This window comes from Phalangium opilio, unplaced genomic scaffold (genome assembly GCF_054372755.1).
Source record: "Phalangium opilio isolate 3A_F unplaced genomic scaffold, DU_Popi_V2 ptg000106l_1, whole genome shotgun sequence".
Taxonomy (NCBI): domain Eukaryota; kingdom Metazoa; phylum Arthropoda; class Arachnida; order Opiliones; family Phalangiidae; genus Phalangium; species Phalangium opilio.
This window is the reverse complement of record NW_028324208.1, coordinates 2,320,779-2,338,293: the sequence shown is the minus strand read 5'-3', so window position 1 is coordinate 2,338,293 and position 17,515 is coordinate 2,320,779. Positions and strand designations below refer to the sequence as shown.

The following is a 17,515-nucleotide window of genomic DNA, read 5'->3' as shown; positions in this document are numbered from 1 at the left end:
AATTACTACAAAGAAGGGTGTTGGTGGATCCATTATCTAATAAGGCTAAACAAGGGGTGGATCCTAACAATATTTCAACGAATTCTTGTTTTCCCACTTTTAAACTAGGGGGTGCTAAAGATGACGTAATCCCCGTGTTAGCCTCACTCGTTTTTATTGTATGGACGCGGGCCGGACCGCTGCTTGGGTGGTCCCGCCCTCTCTCGCGTTTCCCGAGGTAGAACTTCTCTTTTTCTTATCGGTACAAAAGGGCCTAGTGTGACCCACGCGCTCACAACCATGACAAGTGACGTTAGGGTTAAAGTAAGCGCTACGTCCCTGAGAGCTATTCGCGCTATTGGAATTGACTTGGGGCGCCTTATTGCTACATTGATATTCATTATGAGATGGCATCTTATTGGGGACACCAACAAACTGGTTGTAATTAGACCTAGGGTTTTGAAATGGTGGTTTACTAGGTTGCATAATAGGGAGATTAGTTGCCCTTGGGGCTTTAGCCCTATTGTTTTTATTTACTGAGCGTTCAATAGTGTACGCGTCATCTAACAAGGCTCGGACATTTAAGTATGCCTTTGTCGATAAATAAGGGTGTATGTCTTCCCTAATATTTCTAAAGCCCCGTTTTCAATCAAGCTTTTTTAGTAGCTTTTTCGAGTAGCTTTGCTTCTCTGTGAAATCGAGATTTCGACGATAAAACGCGATTCAAACGGTGAACAAAGCAAAAGCAAAAACTTTCCATTTTCAAACGCGATTCTCGCGCGCGTCAAAGCGAGCTTTTCCTAGCGTCGTCTGCTTGTCTCTCTGCTCTCTGCTTAGAAATGGCGGTAACCAAATGTAGACGTCGATTGTTGTTACGAAGGCAACTGTTGCTTATTCAATTGTATTATCAATTAACGGGAACGAAAACCAGGTACAAAAGAAAAAGATGGTGGGTACACCCAATTTGGAGGAAGAGGAGTTCAGAAGGGCATTATAGTACCTTGGTAAGCATGCATCGCAGTAAATGCTAAATAAGCCTTGGACTAAGCACCAATGGTATCCTATCTTAAGTTCCTTTCTTTATAGATGAAAACAATGCGCCAAACCGACTCGAAAAAATTTGCCAATTTTACTCGGATGTCACCCAGCATGTTTGATAAACTGTTAAAACTAGTGGAACAAAAATTGACCAAAAATCCCCCCGGTCGAAAGCCAATATCCCCTGGTGAAAGACTAGCTTTGACATTGAGGTATTGTCGTTCACAATCAACAGTACATATTTGAAACAATGTTTGATTAATGATTACAAAACTATTTTAGATTCTTAGCCACAGGTGACAGTTTTGATTCTATGGCCTATGCGTTCCGTCTTGGAAAAACTACCACCCACAATATTATCAAGGAAACATGCGAAGCTATATGGGAAGTCTTGCATTGTATTTATTTGAAGGTAAAACTAGTTCAATGAGGTTACGACTGACACCGGGTTGCCACATGCCAGGGAATACCTGGAAAGGTTAGGAAACGTCAGGGAATTTAAAAATAGGCCATCAGAATCAGGGAAAATTGCGGGAACTAGTCAGGGAAAACATGGAATAGTCAGAGAATTTAAATCTCAGTGTTTTGCGGCAACCTTTTGATAAATATCATGACCGCGATGAATTCTAAAAACCATTATGATTTTATGTTTTCATTCTTTGGACAAAGTGATTAGGTATTATTTCGGTGAAGACAGTTAATAAAATTATAATTATTGAACAATTTAGCAACCAAACGAAAACACGTGGAAAGAGGCGGCAACAGCTTTCTACGACAGGTGGAATTATCCCATGTGTTGTGGCGCCGTTGACGGCAAACATGTGATGATTCAACAACCTGGAAAGAGTGGTACCCTTTACTACAATTATAAAGTAAGTACTTATTACTGGCGTTAAATTTAATATTTAATAAAACATCTCCATATGCATTTTCTAGGGCTTCAACTCAATAGTATTAATGGCGGTAGTAGACGCAAGCTATAAGTTTATTATTGTGGATGTTGGCGGTTACGGATCGCATTCCGATGGAGGAATCTTTAGGGCCTCTGATTTTGGTCAAGCACTCCAGGAAGGAAAAGCTAGTTTTCATCCAACCGATTTTCTACCTAATACCAATATTTCGGCCCAACATGTACTTGTTGGCGATGATGCCTTCCAATTGCTACCAAATTTCATGAAACCATTTTCTAGAGAAGGACATCTTGGACCGAAAGAGCTCATTTTTAACTATCGTTTGAGTCGGGCTCGGTAAGTTTGAAAAACATTAACATGGTTTAAAATAAGTATAATGCTTGTATGAAATGGTTTAGGACTAGTGAAAATGCCTTTGGAATTCTTGCGACAAGGTTTAGGATATTCCGGCGACCAATCATGCTGAAACCTGCGAATGTTGACAAAATTATACGAGCATGTGTTGTGCTTCACAACTTTTCGATGGTGGAAGAAGAAAAGAGCGAAGAGAATATTTATTGCCCAAAGGACTATGCCGATTACTTTGACAAGAACAGTGGTGAGCTAATTGCTGGACGATGGAATCATATTTTAAATGAAAATCCAGCTCAAGCCTTCCAAAACCAACAAGCTACTACAGCCAGAAATTTCAGCAGGAATGCTCACGCTGTCCAGCAAACATTCGCGAATTATTTTATAAGCCCTGAAGGGGAAGTAGCCTGGCAGTGGGACCTTAAAGGGGTACAGAGAGATTGATTATATACAAAATAATGTATTTTATCCAAAGCATTGTATGACATTCTTTATTATTAAAAGAATTATAACAATATGCAAATAACTAATCGTCATTTTCATCGAGATGAGACATTATCAATTGGATAACATCATGCTCGCATTTCCTCCTCTTCGGTAAAGGAAGATCGCGGATCAAACTTGCAACATAATCACCGAATGCAGAAGCTGAATCATCTGGCTTGTTTAATTTTCTTAAATAATGTATTAACATAAACCAATATAGTTACAGGTTTATACCAGTAGTTTAATTTTAGAAGCAACAAAAAAAAATCTATTTAGTTAAAGGGCAAATAGATCGTTCACTTCATCCCCTCGCGAGAACTAAAAGCTCTCTATCAGCACCTGGAGGTTTGCGTAGCGACTCTAATTGCCCTTTGAAAACTTCATTTAAACGTCACTTTAAATAAACAAGGCGAACAAAATGACTTTTATTACCTATTGCATTGTGACAGAGCCTCTAAAACCGAGGATGGAGGAATAGCAGACAATCCTTTTCCCACATTCCGTTTTGTTTTCAGACGGTTTTCTTGCATTAGTTTTCTTTTATTAATAGACATCTTAACAAGTTTAGCTTCATCTGTCGTTTCTGATTGAGTGCCAGAAGTTCCTGGCACTTCGAAGGATGTGCTACTCGATTCCTTACTGTGCTCTTCACCTGTAGGAATTTCACAATCTGCATCGTGCTTGGAAGATTCCACCATATCTTCAATTTCAATTTGCTCCCCTTGAGGCTCTATTATCTCTTCTTGGATTTCATATTCATTTCCCATAAACGAACAGGAAACACTTTTTTTCCCTTGAGAGAAACACCCTAACTTGTCAGGCCTTTCAGCCTCATTCAATGTGAAGTTTGAAGTTGTTCTAATTAGAAAAGGGAAGTTAGAATTGTTTCTTTTGCTAAGATTTAACTATTGCTTACTCTCGCCTGCGGACAACGTCTTTCAAAAATAACATTGTTTTGAAAAATGGCCAATTAACTGAGTCCAGTGTGTCATCATCTAATTCCTGACCACTTTTTGATTTTGTTACAATGTGAAAGTGATTTCGAAACTGGTCAAAAACACTTTTCCATTTTCTTTTACATTGGTCCTCTATACAATTTTGTTAAGCATGAATTACTACAGAATTTGTGTATTTCAAATGTATGGAAGACTTACTTTTTAGATTCATTTTACTAGCAACTTCATTCCATGCTACATCAACCAGATCTCTATTTCTATATAATTCGCTACTTCTGTCCCATAGACAGGGTCTTTGGCGTACTTCTTCAATTAATTTTTCCCTTTCATCAGCCGTTGCTTTCTTTTTCTCATCTGATTCCGCTTTCAACATCTCTTTCAATTCTTTCTTTGTAGGCATTCTAAACTCCTTTTAAAACTAATTGAGAATCCTAATTATCGCCTAGAACTACTCTTTCTACTACCAAAATAATTCACGAACACGTGCCTTCTGCTAAATTCCAGTGCAATAATAAAGACTTTTCAGAAGCAGACGCCAAGAAGTGCTTCATTTCTATTGGTTCTTAAAAATGACGTAAGCACGTCGTGACTGGGCGAAGCGCGTTGAGAAGAAAAGCGTAATCGAAATATCTACCCTCCGTAGATATCCGCTTTTCTTACTCTCCAAGCGAATCGGAATGAAAAGCGCGTAAAGAAGCGCATATGAAAACGGAACTCGATTTTGCTTTCGCGTTTTGCTTCAAAATTTGAAGCTAAAGCTACTAAAAAAGCTTGATTGAAAACGGGGCTTTAGCGTTAATCTAACTTCTTCATCATCTGATAAAGGGATGCTCAACTGTCGAAATAATTTCTGTAACGCCTCCGCGTATTCACTAACTGTCTCCTGATATCGTTGAACTCTATCGTAAATTTTGTTCCTGATAATATCATCCTGGGGTTTAGGATGAAAACTGGCTTTAAAAGCGTTCTCAAACTCATCAAAAGACCTGAATGGTTGATTAGCGTAATACCAATCTAGAGCTGGGCCGTCTAACAAGGACGGTAGCCATTGCTCTAGAAAAACTACATCTGGCACCTTATTAGTTAACCTCATTTGTTTAACTTTACGTAGAAAATCACGAGGTCCAGGGTCAGTGGGCTTACCGTGATAACAAGGCGCAGGTAACGGATTTGAATATACAAAGGGGACACTCGACATTGTCGGTTGACCCTGGTTAGAACCTGCTGCTCCACCAATCTGGGTGGTGGCGCTACTAACCGAACCTGAAGGAAACTGGTTACCAGAATAGAAGGGGGTATTTCCTACAGCTCCCAAAGGAGAATTTACGCTCGCTTGGGGTACAAAAGGTGCTGCATTTACATTGGGTGTAAGGCTTGAAATAGCCTGGGCAGAAACATTATGGTTCGCCGTGGGCGGTCCAGTAGAAAGAGCCCCTAATTGAGGTGGCACAATAGGCACACTCTGATTATGAATCTTAGGCACACTCGAATTTAAAAGTGGCGCGGTTACTGATTGGCTTGGTATGTTTAAAACACTAGGAGCGCTACCGGAAGTTGAGTTAATAGCGAATCTACCCTGAATGGTGGTCAAAGCTATCTGCTTTGCTGTTGTTGGGTGCTCAATTGGGCTATTTGATCCATTAAGTTTTGCAAAAGATTGGTGATTGTATTGGCACTACCTTGCGTCAAAGGGGGTGAAATAACACTAGTATTTCCCGCAGGTAGGTTACCCGCCACATTGCCAGAGGCACTAACATTTGTAGTGATAGATTGGTTATTACTTTGATTATTATAGCTAAAGGTTGATTATTATTAATTGGAGGGTTTATCGGCACGTTAGTTAACGAATTACCTGATGCATTACGCGTGGGTGAACTATTTCGAGAAGGTTGGGGACTATGAGAAATAGGCATTATTGCGCAAGAGTTTCTATTTGTGCGGTTAATATAACGGTCGGCACGAGAACTTTTACCAATCTCTATATCTCGTTCAGCAAAACGAGTATATGGATTATTCATGAATAAAACCAACAAAAGGTTAAACAAGGTCTACACAGCCCGGAAGAACAAAACGAGAGAAATAAAAATTTCAAGGGAGAGTAACACACAAAAGGTGAAACTCAAAAAATCAAGGGAAGATAACACACATAAGATGAAAACCCAAATTTCCTAAACCGACAATAGCGGTGTAAATAATGCTCCTCAGACAGTATTGAGACCTCCGATTTCCTTTACTTAACTAGCATAGCAAAAAAAAATTCCTCCCTTTCTTTACTAACATAATAAACAAAAACAAAAATAAGGTATCCCGGACGGACCCCCAATTTGTCACACTTTTTACTAAAAATTAGTAGTAATCCGGGTATCTCGCATCACTTTCACTATTGGGTTGAGCGATTGGTACGTAAATAATATGTCTAGGGGTATAATAACTTTGACGCAGGTATTGAGGTTGTCAAATAATGTGATTTTACTTTTAAACTATTATTCATGACACTAATTAATAATACACTTTTAACCTACTTAAAACAATAAACTTCCATGGAAGGCAATTAAACATTAGTTAGTTCAACTATACGGGTATAAACCGTTAAAGGCATGCAATTCATGAACAAACATGTAAAGAATAATACACTTGATAAAGTATAAATAATTAATTAATAGTAATTAAACATTAGGTACGATACTGTTTTGTAGTTCAGGAGGTACGGTCGTGGTTAACGCTCCATGAGGAGTGAACCCTGGCGTCCATAGAAAGGTAACGCCGGTGGTTTGGAATTCGTGATTAAACGTACGCGCACAGTTTCTTTGTCATTTCGTAGTTAGGGATAAGGTCGACGCTTTGGTCCCATAACTTAATAACTTAATTACGTAATTACGTTCCGACACTAGTTAACGGGCATGGTCTCCATAGCTGCTGGTCTCCCAAAAAGGTGGCCGCGCAGACTTAAACGTTTTGCGTGCGTTTCTTTGTCCGCTCCGCCGTTACTTCGCGTACATTCTCAAAACTAAGTCCAGTTGCGGACCCGAAGTCTTTTGCGTCCTCGCTGGTTTCTAACTCAGACCAATCTGATGGTTCCCTCCTTTTCTTGTTTACAACTCTCCTTGCTTTTTATAAAGTTCATGGAAAGTTTTCAGAGAGTTCATCACAAGTTCAACTCTTTCTACGCGATGGGTAAAATATATTTTCCCCGCGCGTTCTCGGTGGTCTTTTACAACCACATTATATGTATCCAGGATTATATCCAAGATATATTTACAAAAGAAATACAAGATACACTTGTAACCGTAAAATGTAAAAGTAGGAAAGGGGGCCTAATTTCACGGCACACAAAGATATTTAAATAAAAACTAGAAAACTAAAAGAAGTTCCCAGGTTCCCGTTTAAAGGACTTATTGTCCATGACTAATATATACAGGGTGTTTCTGAAAAGTCCATCACAAATTAAGGGGCGTGTTTATGGGACCAAACTGAGCGGAAAGTACCAAAGAACATGGGGTGTACAACATTTTGTTACGGAGATATGGCCTTCCAAACATTCGCCCCTAAAACAAGGAAATATCCAAAAATGAGGAGTAACACTTAAGACCGACTAACCAGCTTGTTTAAAATTACTAGACAATTTCAATAGCCTTTAATCGAACAATTGATTTCTACCTTTACTAATCAGAAGCGTATAAATGAGTAGAAGTATGCCTACGGTGGTAATGTAAAATTAATCCCAAGTGACATGATGTTTCAAGATCTTCCCAGCACCAAGTAAAATGGTTCTGATTGAAGGGACTTTTATTAGCACAGCGTAAACAACGTTATTTTCAGGAATTAGTCCAAATGTCCACGGGCGGCATTACAAAAACGAGGCAGTCTTTCGAATGATACTTGGACATGTTGGAAGATCCCTGGCTTCTTCCTGTTATCTCAAACCGTAAAAAGCTACGCAAATCTTCATCATCACGGACAACACTCTTGTACGTTAGGTATGACCTTGAGAAAACCTAAAAGGACATCTCGAATGTATTTGAAAACCCATCTCCAATTAAGGGGCGTGTTGTTTGTTTCCAACAGAGTAAACTCGCCCAGAGAACAATTACAATGCAGAGCCACGTTTCGGCGTTAATGGCCCACAAAGGTGGTCCCAAACAAAAGAACAAACTTTAATTTGTTTCGTTCAGTAAGTGTTTCATGTGTCATAGATAAAACGCCATGATTAATGCACAAAGAAAATGTTATTGACAAGTTTTCGGACCGCGATGCTGAAATGTGGTGGTGCACCATCGTGCATGAACCACATTCTGTTTATTAAACCTAAGGGTACGTCTTCGAGTAGTTCTGGTAAATCGTCCCGTAAGAACTACAAGTAAGCCACACCGTTTAACCTGGGCTCTAGGAAATATGGCCCAATTAAATTGTCACCCACAATACTACACCACACGTTTAAGCTGAATTGTACTTTGTGAATTCTAACGCAAGTTGCGTGTGGTTTTTTCTTAATCAGCAAACCAATTGGCGGCTGCTTGTTTTTGGATCGTCCTCGAAAATAGTGAGAACTTCGCCTATTCTTAAAAAACAGAGCACTAAAACAGAGCACTATGTTTTTTAAGAAAGGAATAAAAGAGGTTTCACGTACATGTGTTTGTTTTATTAAACTCATAATTCAACGAAGTCTGTTACAATGCCTTTCTTCACAAATGCCGAATATGCGGATATGCACCTAATGTATGGACTAGCCGAGGGGAATGCCGCTGCAGCTGTACGCTTGTATCAGGAAAGATTTCCGCAGAGGCGACTACCAAATCGACTGACGTTCGAGGCTGTGGACAGACGTTTGAGGCAAGATGGACGAATCCAACCGGCTGGACCTCAACCTAGAGCGAGAGCCATCCCAGAGGCCGTAGAAGACGAAGTTCTCACCATTTTCGAGGACGAGCCTGAATCAAGTACCCGCCAAGTTGGTCGCCGATTAGGCGTAAACCACACGCTCGTGTGGAAAATCCTCAGAAGCCACCGGTTTCATCCTTTCCATGTTCAAAAAGTTCAAGGTTTGAATCCAGCGGACTACCCACGACGCACGGCGTTTTGTCAGTGGTTTCTGGCTAAAGTAAACGATATCGATTTCCCACGGGATTTGTTGGTTACTGACGAAGCTAACTTTTCACGGGATGGTATTATTAACTTACATAATAAACATCAATGGTCCCAGCTAAACCCCCACGCAACTTGCGTTAGAAGTCACCAAGTACAATTCAGTTTAAACGTGTGGTGTGGTATTGTGGGTGACAATTTAATTGGGCCATATTTCCTAGAGCCCAGGTTAAACGGTGTGGCTTACTTGCAGTTCTTACGGGACGATTTACCGGAACTACTCGAAGACGTACCCTTAGGTTTGGTAAACAGAATGTGGTTCATGCACGATGGTGCACCACCACATTTCAGCATCGCGGTCCGAAATTATCTTAACGCGACCTTCCCTTTGCGGTGGTTAGGTCGAGGTGGACCTGTGGAGTGGCCTGCTCGATCACCCGATCTGAACCCTTGTGATTTCTTTCTTTGGGGCCACCTGAAAGACTTAGTTTATCAGACTGAAGTGCCCGATGTTGAAGAGCTACGTCGACGAATAATTCACGGCTGTCAAACAATTCGCGAAACTCCAGGCATTTTTCAACGTGTAAGGGAATCATTTGTAAGACGTGCTAATGTGTGCCTTAACGCGGGTGGTGAACACTTTGAACAATTTTTGTAACTAGTTGCAATTAAATGTTAAAACTTGTCAATAAATTCATTTTCTTCGTGCATTAATCATGGCGTTTTATCTATGACACATGAAACACTTACTGAACGAAACAAATTAAAGTTTGTTCTTTTGTTTGGGACCACCTTTGTGGGCCATTAACGCCGAAACGTGGCTCTGCATTGTAATTGTTCTCTGGGCGAGTTTACTCTGTTGGAAACAAACAACACGCCCCTTAATTGGAGATGGGTTTTCAAATACATTCGAGATGTCCTTTTAGGTTTTCTCAAGGTCATACCTAACGTACAAGAGTGTTGTCCGTGATGATGAAGATTTGCGTAGCTTTTTACGGTTTGAGATAACAGGAACAAGCCAGGGATCTTCCAACATGTCCAAGTATCATTCGAAAGACTGCCTCGTTTTTGTAATGCCGCCCGTGGACATTTGGACTAATTCCTGAAAATAACGTTGTTTACGCTGTGCTAATAAAAGTCCCTTCAATCAGAACCATTTTACTTGGTGCTGGGAAGATCTTGAAACATCATGTCACTTGGGATTAATTTTACATTACCACCGTAGGCATACTTCTACTCATTTATACGCTTCTGATTAGTAAAGGTAGAAATCAATTGTTCGATTAAAGGCTATTGAAATTGTCTAGTAATTTTAAACAAGCTGGTTAGTCGGTCTTAAGTGTTACTCCTCATTTTTGGATATTTCCTTGTTTTAGGGGCGAATGTTTGGAAGGCCATATCTCCGTAACAAAATGTTGTACACCCCATGTTCTTTGGTACTTTCCGCTCAGTTTGGTCCCATAAACACGCCCCTTAATTTGTGATGGACTTTTCAGAAACACCCTGTATTTACCAAATAATCCATTTTGAGAAAAACACCGGAGTAATCGAATTAAAACTTTTTATTGAGCAAAACAAAACACGTTGCAACTTGAACGTGGTTGCGAGACTGACTACCTCTCTTACAGCGGCGGCGGGGCTTTTTATCCCAGCCAAAATATATTTTTTACACAAAAAGAGCTAGTGGCGCTTAAGGCGCCACTTGTGGGAAAAAGTGTAATCAAAAATAAGGTGATGAAGCAGACGACGTTGGAGGGGTGGCTTCTTCGTTACATCCTCCCCCCCCAAGAAAAGTCGTCTGCGTTAGGGGGAGTCTGACTCGGGGGAGTCTTGCGGCTCCGGGGACCTCCTTTTGGTGGCGGTGGCACTGTTCTTTTTCTCCCGGTGACGGCGGCGGGCCTTATAGGCCTCGCTCCGCTTGGGCCTCGGTTTGAAACACTTGCTCTCGTGATGCCTCCCTAATTGACAACGGCGGCACAGTGTATATCGTTCGTCCGGGATCATGGTTTCCGGGGCGGTTTTTGGTCGGACCGTTGCTTCTGAGGGAACGGGCGTCGCTGAGGCGGAACCTCCGTGGCCACTGTCGTGGGATACGGCAGACCGTATCCCGGTGGTCGGTGGTTCCGCTGGTGGAGTGGTTCTGAGCAATAGGAGTCCCAAACCCCTACCACGACCTCTTGCGGCGAGAGGAGCTGTATTCGCTACGGTCCCTCGGGCGTCAAAAGTTATTAGTTCGCGGTTCGAACAGTTTTACACGGCTCGCGCGATATCGCTTGCCGCGAAAAGTTAAAATCACGCGAAGTCACATCGGTGATACCATGCACGCGTAAATAGTTCGCAACGTCCGGGCGAGACCGGAGAGTCTTATGCGGATATTGTTCTGGAGGATGATAGTAAATGTTCATTTCCGGACCTCCAGGCTTAGGATTCTTGCTCAGCACTATCTCACGTTTCCATCCTTTCCGAAAAGGGTTTACGAATCTCATGGGATTGATGGGAACAGGGTTGGACAATTCCATTTCGTCTTCCTCAGATTCGGAGGAAGAACTGGAATCGTCAGGGTGAGATAGAGGAGAGGGTGGAGGGAGAGACTTCTCCCTCGAGCTCCTATCAGGAGAGGAAAGTGGAGAAAGGTCTGGCGGCATCCGATTTACTCGGAAGACCGCGGGAGGATCTGAGAATAAGGCGAATGCGTCTGGCTCAGATTCATCAGGTAGATCAGAGACTTCGGGAAAAGGCTCTGGTACTTCTTCCGATAGGGAAGAAGAGGAACCGGTTGTGGACGAAGAGGAGGATTGCTTTCTCCTCTCTTCTTCACCAGACGACTCGGTCTGCGCTTCTTGATCTCTCAACAGTCGTTGTCTTCGTTCTCGCCAAGTCTCACGACGTTCGTCACCAGTACTGACTCCAGCGTCCTGAAGTATATGTACGGATTGTGACGAGGTAGAACTTGAAGATGAGCTCCGTGACGTTGAGGATGACTGACTTTCGTCCGGTTGGCAGACATCTTTATTCGACCAATATAGCTTTAAGTGCGCGATATTCTCGATTCCTTTGCTTTCTCCGGTTTCTGGGTCTTCTAATTTGTATCGCAAGCGGTCTAGCTTCTTCGTGATCTTGTAGGGACCATCCCACTTGGGAAATAACTTAGCGGCGACATCACGTGCCGCTTGAGACAAGGGATGCGTCTCCTTCCAGACAAGCGCACCAACGGGAAATTCAATTCCTTCCCGCCTTTAATCGTAGTAGCGCTTCTGGTGTGATTGCGCTTTCTTGGCAAGCTCCTTAGACAAAGCTAGTTGCTTCGCTAAAGCTGAGAGCGAGGCGGACCTTTCAACAAAGTCCGCTACTGGCATACCCACGTCTAAGTCCCAGGGAAATCTCGGTTCCCTACCCATGTTAAGGTAGAACGGAGTTCTTCCCGTTGTGGTGTGAGTAGTCGAGTTGATGGCGAACTGAATGAACGGTAAGTTCTCATCCCATCTTCGGTGATCTCGACCAACGAACATCGAAATGATTTCGCCCAGAACTCTGTTTGTGCGCTCCACGATGTTACTCTGAGGATGATACGGAGTGATGTATCGTGGTTTCACTTTGAACATCTTAAGAATGTCCTTCCAAAGCTGAGAAACGAATTGAGTTCCATTGTCGCTTACGATGGCTTTTGGACATCCGTAGCGAACTACCATGGAGACGAGTTTCTTCGCGCACGTTCTGGCTGTGATGTTCTTCATTGGGTATAGTTCGACAAACTTGGTAGCATAGTCCGTGAATACCAGGAGGTATTTATGATGGTGACGGCTTCTTGGTAGAGGTCCCATTATGTTCACTCCCAGCAAATCAAAAGGCTCAGAAATGGCCGTAGGCTGCATGAGACCTGGACGTTTTCTATTGCGGGCCTTGTGCATCTGACACAAAGGACATCCGCGGACGTACTCGGTGACGTCCTGCCGGAACGATGGCCCGAACTTTATCGAAGGTACGATCTCTACCTCGATGTCCAGATAGAGGGTGGTCATGAAATAAGCGGATGGCGTCCCGCCGGAACCGCTGTGGCAAATAGAGTTTTGCTGGTTGTCTACCATAGGCCTTTCGATACAATACATCGTTCTTCAGTTCGTAGTACCGATGTCTTTGAGGATTATCTCCTGATAACTGGACTATGATGTCTTTTGTGGCTTGTTAATTCTGTTGGGCTTCTCGCACTTCTTCGAGCGTGAAGGAGTGGTACAATGCGTGATTGGCGGGAGGAGCTAATCCGCTACTGGTTGAGGACGAAGTCGACGTCGTTGAGGAGGATTCCGCTGGACTGGAATCTTCTGACGAGGACGGTGACGTCATGTCTTCCAATGACATGGCTAATAGCGAGACAGGCGCTCTTGATAGTGCGTCCGCAACCTTGTTCTCCACTCCCTTCCTGTGTATGATCTTAAAGTCATACGTCTGCACTCTGCAAGTACATTGCCCAACGTACAAGTCGGGAATTCGGTTCTTTCAAGGTGAACAACCACTGGAGTGCTTTGTGATCGGTGATCACAGTGAATGGTATATTCTCTAAGTATGGCCGGAAAATTCCAACTCCCTAACAAATGGCAGGACATTCCTTTTCCGTGGTGGTATATCTGCGCTGGACGTCGGTCAGTTGTTTACTGGCATGGGCAATAGGTACCTCGACGTCCTCTTGAATTTGCGACAGGAAAGCTCCAAGTCCAGCGTCGCTAGCATCCGTTGTCAGGATACACGGCAGCTTAGGGTTGTAAGCCGCTAAAGGAGGCGCCATACAGATCGCATCCTTGATGGCCTGGAACGCTTTCTGCTGTTCTTCTGTCCACTGGAAAGGAACGTCTTTCTTCTTAAGATGATTTAACGGGGCAACGATCTTGGAATACTGCGGGATGAATCGTGAGTGCCATCCCGCCATGCCCAGAAATCTTTGGATTGCTTTCACGTTCTTGGGGACGGGAAAGTCTACTATAGCCTTAGTCTTGGAGGGATCAATATGAATCCCTCGTTCGTTGACTATATGCCCTAACACGGTCGCTTCTCTTTGCGCAAAGCGACATTTCTTGGTCTGAAGCGTAAGTCCCGCTTCAGACAGTCAGTGAAAGACATATTCCAAGGCTTGTAAATGGTCTCCCCAAGTACTGGAGGGAATGACGATGTCATCCAGATAGACACAGATGGAAAAGTGATGTCCATCCCTGAAGACTTCGTCGATGAGTCGTTGAAACGACGACGGCGCATTGCATAGACCAAACGGAAGTACTTCGAACTCGTACTTTCCCGCGTGCGTGATGAAAGCAGTCTTCGCTTTCGCCTGCGGATGGGGATCTATCTGCCAATAGCCGCTCTTCAAGTACAGTGCTGTTATAAACTTTGGGGCACCCATTTTTCCTAATTGTTCTTCTATTCTCGGAAGCGGGTAAGGGTCCTTCACGGTTACTTTATTCAAAGCGCGATAGTCGACGCAGAAACGTATCTTTCCGCACTTCTGGTGGACAAGTACCACCGGCGACGCGTAAGGACTAACGGATGGCTTCACTATACCGTCGCGGATCATTTCGTGAAGGTGGTCTTCAATTATCCGTTTTTTCTCGTCGCTAACACGAATGGAAACGTTGTTCCGTCAATCTGGCAAGTTTTTGTACCGAAGTCCAAAATGGCACGATGTTTATATAGGAAATTTTTCCCCAGAATAAAATCGTTTGGAAGTGACGGAACCACGTGAAACTCTTGTTCTAGTTTCAACTGTCCTAAGCGGAAGTCTATTCGCGCGCGCCCCTTTGTAAAGGTGTAACGTCCATCGCCTAACACTATACACTGAGTCTCTTCTTCTTCCGGAAGCACTAAGTCTGGTTTCAAAGTTCTGACTAAATTACGCCACTGATATAAGCTGATAAAACAAGCATCAGCGCCTGAATCTAGTCTGGTCACGAAAGTCCCATGCGAATATACGGCATCTATGGCCACGGGAGGATCAACCTCACAGCGACGCACATCCATAGAGTCAATTTCCATAGGGGGCTTTACTTTCGTCGCGCGGCGGGAAGACGATCCCCTTTTTGTCTTCCCGCTTTCGCGTTTTCCGAAACGTCTTTGCGCGACTTCTTGTTTGCTCGGACAGGCGGTAGCATATTGCCCTAAGTGTCCGCACTTATAACATTGGATTTGACTTAAATCGTTTTGCTCTGTCTGAGCCGGTGTAGGTCTATTGGAAAGTCTTGCGTTTGGTGTCGCAACCTTTGATTGCGCACCTCCCCCCGGCGGTTTTGTTAAAACCGCGGCGGTGGGAGAATTTCTTCTCCCACTGGATTTACGCGGGGTAGACTTTGCACTGTCTCTAGGATACAATGTGCTAGAAGGGGTCGCCCGTAAAATTTCTTCTGTTACGCGGCCCTTTTCTATGAAGCTGCGCATTGTCCTTACGCTATCTTGAAAGACATGGATGCGTATTTCGGGGAGGATATTTCGCTTGCAAATACCGACCAGTTCAGAGTCAGTATACGGAACGCGTAGGTTCTGATTCATCGCGGTAATACTCGCGATGTACGCGTCAAAAGACACACTGTCGGATTGTTTAAATTGCGCTATTTCTAGGCGGAGGGATTCCTCCGCTCGTACCGAAAAGAAATAATCTCGAAACGCGCCTTTCACGGTACGCCACGTTAGTGCTTGATTAGGCCTATTCAAGTCTCTAAACCAAATTAATGCACGACCCCTTAATATTTGGGGTAGAAGCGCGATAATGTCATTTCCCGACATGCTGTGATATTCCGCGAATTCCGTCAAAGTCCGAAGGAATTCCGGCGCGCTTTCACCTTCGACACCACTAAATATTAAGTGAGGGGGCGGTTTTGGCCTACTTTTGGCAGCCGGTCTAATGTAGTTGCTAGAGTTTGAATAGTCTGTAGCCAAATATATGACGCTGCACCTTGCGGTGGCGGCGGCGGAGGTGGGAGTCCTCCAGCCGCTTGTCCTTGCGAAGGACTAGTACTGAGGCTTGGAGGGGGAGTGATCCCCCTCGGGGGAGTATGGGATCCCGGTAACTGCGCGTTAATCGCGGCGATCAAAGCATGCGAATCGGGTGGATTCATGACGCGACAGTTAATGAGTTTAAGCAAGGCACAAGTAATTGTTCACAAGTACGCGTTTAAATATAATTGGAAATGATAGTCTTAACGAGTCCTGGCAAGCTCGCCACTTTACGTAACCGTAAAATGTAAAAGTAGGAAAGGGGGCCTAATTTCACGGCACACAAAGATATTTAAATAAAAACTAGAAAACTAAAAGAAGTTCCCAGGTTCCCGTTTAAAGGACTTATTGTCCACGACTAATATATATTTACCAACTAATCCATTTTAAGAAAAACACCGGAGTTTTATTGAGCAAAACAAAACACGTTGCAACTTGAACGTGGTTGCGAGACTGACTACCTCTCTTACAGCGGCGGCGGGGCTTTTTATCCCAGCCAAAATATATTTTTTATACAAAAAGAGCTAGTGGCGCTTAAGGCGCCACTTGTGGGAAAAAGTGTAATCAAAAATAAGAAGGTGATGAAGCAGACGACGTTGGAGGGGTGGCTTCTTCGTTACACACTTATAATGGAATTGGTAAGCTTAACACTATCTCTACATCTTTGACATCTTTGACAACCTCAACGTTTTCTCAATTTGAATAGGGTATACAGGTGTGGGGTAAATCGTTCAGCCTATAGGGTGTATTAGCGATGCCTAGATGCTACTTATAGAGGCAAAGGGAACCGGTAAACCCCAAGCCTTCTAACATGTCACGGGCCCAACCCTTCAATAAAGTGTAACGACCAGCGTTTCAATGGATAAGTTGACCCCGCGCATGATTAAGCGCAACAAGTATATTTCTGAGCTAATTAACGCTCAATCATGTTCTTCTAATAAGACGGGGTTACGCGGTAAGGTATACTACTACAAAACCTAATACTAATTAAATAATATTTATTGCGCTCACATACAGTGTTAAAACAATATTCAACTATATCATATGTAAACAGTCCGGCTGATGATGACGATGATAATGATTGATTCTCAAATTCAATTAACTGAATTGATTAATCATAGTAATGAAAGTTTTACAATTTCATTTTGCGCGATTTTCTATTCGCAAAATCATCGATTACATCGTCGTATGGAATCTTGTTCATAAGCTCTGACTCTATGCACAAAAGAGCTAAGGCGTTTCTTGACTTAAGGTAGATCTAAGGTAATTTTTCACCCGTTTTAAGCAAGAAAAGCTTCTTTCACCCGAACAAATTGTCGCTGGTGAACAATTTGTCGCTGGTGTACAAAGAGCCATGCGCACTACTGCTATATCCAAGTTTGGATAAACGTTTTGCAAATTCGATTTTCGCAGGAACGAAGATAGACTTTCCAATGATCTAGAGTCTGGTTTTACTAAAATTCTTTCAGAAGAAAGGTGGCATTGGAAATGTATGCATTCTTGAACTAAGTCAGTCTCTAAATCATTAAGATACATTTCTACCAAGAAAAGGGTTTTTTCCGTAAGGGTTGATGATGACAATTCACTCATTTTCATCAGAAATGAAAACTTTTCATTGAAACTGTTGTAGGCCTCCTGACGTTTTTCTAATTCGAATGCGAGTCTATCAATGAGGACGAGAAATGTGTTCACCCTGAAAGTATCACTCGCAGTCATTTTCATTTCTTCATCGGGTGTTTC

The 17,515-nt window shown here is 42.9% G+C and overlaps 1 protein-coding gene across 1 annotated transcript; it reads right to left on the bottom strand.

Moving 5' to 3' along the window:
• Positions 1-2,805: 2,805 nt before the first annotated feature.
• LOC149623941 (uncharacterized) lies at positions 2,806-4,238 on the bottom strand. The gene is made up of 4 exons (XM_089852195.1): positions 3,920-4,238; positions 3,682-3,853; positions 3,198-3,623; positions 2,806-2,953 (listed from the first exon to the last, which is right to left on the bottom strand). The coding sequence occupies exons 1-4, from the start codon at positions 4,119-4,121 to the stop codon at positions 2,806-2,808; spliced, it is 948 nt and encodes a 315-aa protein (XP_089708321.1). The 5' UTR covers positions 4,122-4,238.
• Positions 4,239-17,515: the final 13,277 nt, after the last annotated feature.

Excerpts from the sequence above, each read along its gene's own strand:
- LOC149623941 (XM_089852195.1), bottom strand. The coding sequence starts at position 4,121 with ATGCCTACAAAGAAAGAATTGAAAGAGATGTTGAAAGCGGAATCAGAT. Across the intron at positions 3,624-3,681 it reads GACGTTGTCCGCAGGCGAGA|AACAACTTCAAACTTCACAT; the intron begins GTAAGCAATAGT and ends TTTTCTAATTAG. Across the intron at positions 2,954-3,197 it reads GCTCTGTCACAATGCAATAG|AAAATTAAACAAGCCAGATG; the intron begins GTAATAAAAGTC and ends ACATTATTTAAG.